This window comes from Botryllus schlosseri, chromosome 8, assembly GCF_051294905.1.
Source record: "Botryllus schlosseri isolate E-star chromosome 8, Bs_hap1, whole genome shotgun sequence".
Classification (NCBI taxonomy): domain Eukaryota; kingdom Metazoa; phylum Chordata; class Ascidiacea; order Stolidobranchia; family Styelidae; genus Botryllus; species Botryllus schlosseri.
This window is the reverse complement of record NC_137243.1, coordinates 26,635,856-26,639,545: the sequence shown is the minus strand read 5'-3', so window position 1 is coordinate 26,639,545 and position 3,690 is coordinate 26,635,856. Positions and strand designations below refer to the sequence as shown.

At 40.0% G+C, this 3,690-nt stretch overlaps 1 protein-coding gene across 1 annotated transcript; it reads right to left on the bottom strand.

Annotated features, from left to right (window-relative positions):
- Positions 1-1,037: 1,037 nt before the first annotated feature.
- On the bottom strand, positions 1,038-2,747 carry LOC145444372 (kelch-like protein 11). Its single transcript, XM_080322339.1, has one exon. The coding sequence runs from the start codon at positions 2,745-2,747 to the stop codon at positions 1,038-1,040; it is 1,710 nt and encodes a 569-aa protein (XP_080178465.1).
- Positions 2,748-3,690: the final 943 nt, after the last annotated feature.

The window sequence follows — 3,690 nt, the reverse complement described above, 5'->3', positions numbered from 1 at the left end:
TGCTCCACGATACGAATTTCATAATGTTCATGGGTTTCTGTTTTCTTGTCTTCTCAGTAACGTCTTTCAATCTTTCTTCAGTCGCTCTCACTCCAATGTGACACAATCGTGTATTTTCCGGGGTTGGGATGTGTATGTAAATGCTTCATCTCATTATTGGGGTTGGTTTGCTGATATGGGTTTAGCAGTTACGACAATGAGAAATCGAAATCGGTATAATCTGTTCATGGGATCACCTGCTTAGTCTACGTCTTGTCATATTAGACGACTTAACTATTTGAACATTTTTTTATCATAACTACAAAAGAAGTTCGGTTTCGTCGTGAAAGTTTTATTGCGAACACAATTGTTCACCGGACCCCTATCGCGAGACGTAAGTCCGTGTAATATCCAAGTTCTCTTCACAGCCCATACAAGCACAGCGTTCATATCCAAGACGAAATTCGAACATTTGCTGCTGTATAAATACGGTCGTGAATTACATCTTCGACAAATAGGGTTGTGAAAGATATATTATACTTATGTGACTCTATTCTGAATCGAGGATTCGGCTTCGAGTATATCTCTCATTATGACGCCATAAAGCTACCAGCTCCAAAATGTACCTTTATGCGACCACAGAGAAATTAAAGACAGTTCTATATCATATTTAAGGTATTTTTAATTTTTAGGCAACACCTTATACATTGAACTTTTTGACGACGGCTGTGTGTTGATTATAATTTCACATAAATGTCATTACCATATAATATGCGTGGATTTGTACTATATGTTGAGTAATGCTCACCCCTATACTAATAAATAGGCACGGCTCATTTCGCTCGTACTAACAACAGAAATCACACTGGCGTACAATATAGCTGCGTGGAAATAGCCACTGAGAATTCTAGGTTCACTTGTGTGAGCGCGCGTTAATATACAATGCAGGTGAACAACTAATTACCACATAATATCCTGCATATAAAATAATAATTTTAACCGGTCCAGATTGTGAATAATTCGCGATAGATAAATAAATTGGATAGTATGACGAGTGGTTAGTCCGCATCCGCGACACTCGCCACCGACATTGCGTAGGAAATCTTCAAACGCGACACATCGATGTCTACCGGTTGGCATTCATTTTTCGATACGTTAAAGCATCGTATCCCATTCTGAGTGATAACATAAATATCGTCATTTATTACGCATGCATCCACACGGCCATCGATTTGAACAAACGTTAGTAACTCGGACCACACATTTGTATCAATATCATAAACAAGAGTCGGATATATTGTTCTCGCTTGATGATCAAACCCGCTTCCCCGATTGCCTCCAATAACGTAAATCGACTGTCCAACAGAAGCTGCTGCACCTAACGTTACTTCAATTGGAAGAGCCTTGTGACTAGTAAACGTATTGTTATGTAGGTCAAATGAGTCCATCGATTTCGTCCGCACCATGTGGGCCTCCTTATTGCTTTGCCAATCCATGAGTTCCATGCGGGCGACCATATTACCGCCTATACAATAAATCTTATGATTTGCCAAAACACAGGAATGGGAATTACGTCTGGACCTTGGACCAATATTACCCCAAGTGTCCGTCCCGGGATCATATTTTTCTATGTGATCGCCATAATTTCGTGCTTGACCCCCGAACACGACGTAAATATACTTCCCGTCTGTGGCAATAGGTGGTCGTTCGCCATGGTCATGATTCATCGATTTCCTTACTCGCCAAACGTATAGTCCGTCGGGACTGGTAGATTTCATTTCGTAGACTGATTTATCCTTCATCAGTACATAGATTGCATCTTTGAGATGTATTGCGGTAAAGTTGCCGTACTGGAACTCCAAATCGGTGTGCTGTAACTGTTTGATCATATTTACACTTGGGTATATTTGTTGGAGTCTTCCTGAGAGCCCGTCAAATAGAATCAAAGAGTCCCTCTTTTCAAAATAGCAGAAAGGATATCGAGGCACGCCCGTGCTGTCAAGGAGTGAGATACTGATTTGTTTGAAGCACCGATGATTTTCCACAATCAATGGCTCAATTTCAAGAAGATAACGCCTATAAGACGTCAGTACTTTCGACAGATCCAGGATGGCAAAAAGTACATAAAACAACTCGGCCCGATTGTCTCTATCCCATATAACCCAGTCGATTAGCGATGCAAGTTTAGCGGTTTCGGATCGCTTGATTTTGGAAGTCAAAATCCATCGAATGCGTTCTGCTTTAAGGGTTTTAAATCGGTTATCATCTTTCATTACAGCCACATTCTCAGCCGCAAATTCAACACAATATTCCTGGAGATCATTGATATGATATATTTCTGCAATATTCCATATGTCGTAGATAGATTCCACGTCCACGCTTTTCTTTAGATGCTTAGAGACGATTTCCAACAGTTTGTTCATTTGAAGACTTTTGGCCACCGCTACTAGCCCCCGCCATTTGTTTTTATCAGTATAGGTTCTTTGTCCATACATGATATCAATGCATAAAGCCATACATTCCGGATCCAAATTAGGAAGTTCGAATTTTGGCAACCGTTTGACCAGCTTATTTGTTTGCAGTAAAACTTTGAAATACTCTGAGTTCGCACACACGACTACTTGATGCACGGAAAACGACACGCCGCCAACCACAATCTCAAAATCACAACATAGTCCCTGTTTGCGAAAGGTATTGAATTGTTGAAATATCTCAGACGAGAACTGTTCTTGGTTGAATAAGACTTCATGTTCGTTGTCTTGGGCCATCCTTTCTTGCGTACACCTATACGTAGTGTTCGTATAGCACGATGTCTATGTTGCAAAGAGCGTGGTTGCTTCCAAATGATTTGGTGTATAGCGTGCTGAGTTAAATATTGATATCGAAGCATTCAAATATTTATCTTGGTAACAAACGGAGTACTTTATTTATTTAAATGGAAATCGTCATTGGGTTTACTCAGCTAATAAACTGAAATAACAGCCACACTTTGATGCATGGGATTCATTAGGAGTCAACTAAAAGCAAACGTGATGGACATGGTTTCCAGTTCAGCTAATGTCATTTCATCATTCCAAACACAACAAGATTGCATCAAAATTCAAGGATAAGAAGGATTCGAAACGTTTATGGGAGTTGTCTTTAATCAAGCAAACAGCCACCTTGACCTGAAAGAGGGATCACAAACTCAAAATGGGTAAAGGATCATGTTTCCAACTTTATAGCAGTGATTTCCAACCGCGGCTCCCAGGTAGCCTTCTTGCGGCTCCCATTGACGTTTGAAAATCCCCCCAAAATATTATAAAATCAATTTATAACATAAAACAGAATTCATATTAAAAAATTAAGCTTGCTTGGCTTGGAGTCAGGAGTTTATAAATAATGGTGGAGGCCGATTCCTCTGCTGTCGAGTAGAGATTCTCTACTTTGCAACGATTTCGTTACTGAACTCACGCCAAAAAGTATACTCACGCTCAAATGCATTCGGATCGCCACTCAAATTTGAGTCAGGTCACCACCAGACTTAAGTGCAGTTGGTGTTACAACACATTTTCCGACGGCATCTGACCATCAAACCAATGGATCATTTAATGCATACAACAGGCTTATCAGCAAATTTATTGATGAGTTCAACCGACGAATTGACGGAATGAATGCTTTTTGGCCCATGATAAAATGTTTTCAAATCCAATTGCAGCAATTTTCAACTTG

Coding starts and splice junctions, on each gene's coding strand:
- LOC145444372 (XM_080322339.1), bottom strand. CDS start 2,747: ATGGCCCAAGACAACGAACATGAAGTCTTATTCAACCAAGAACAGTTC.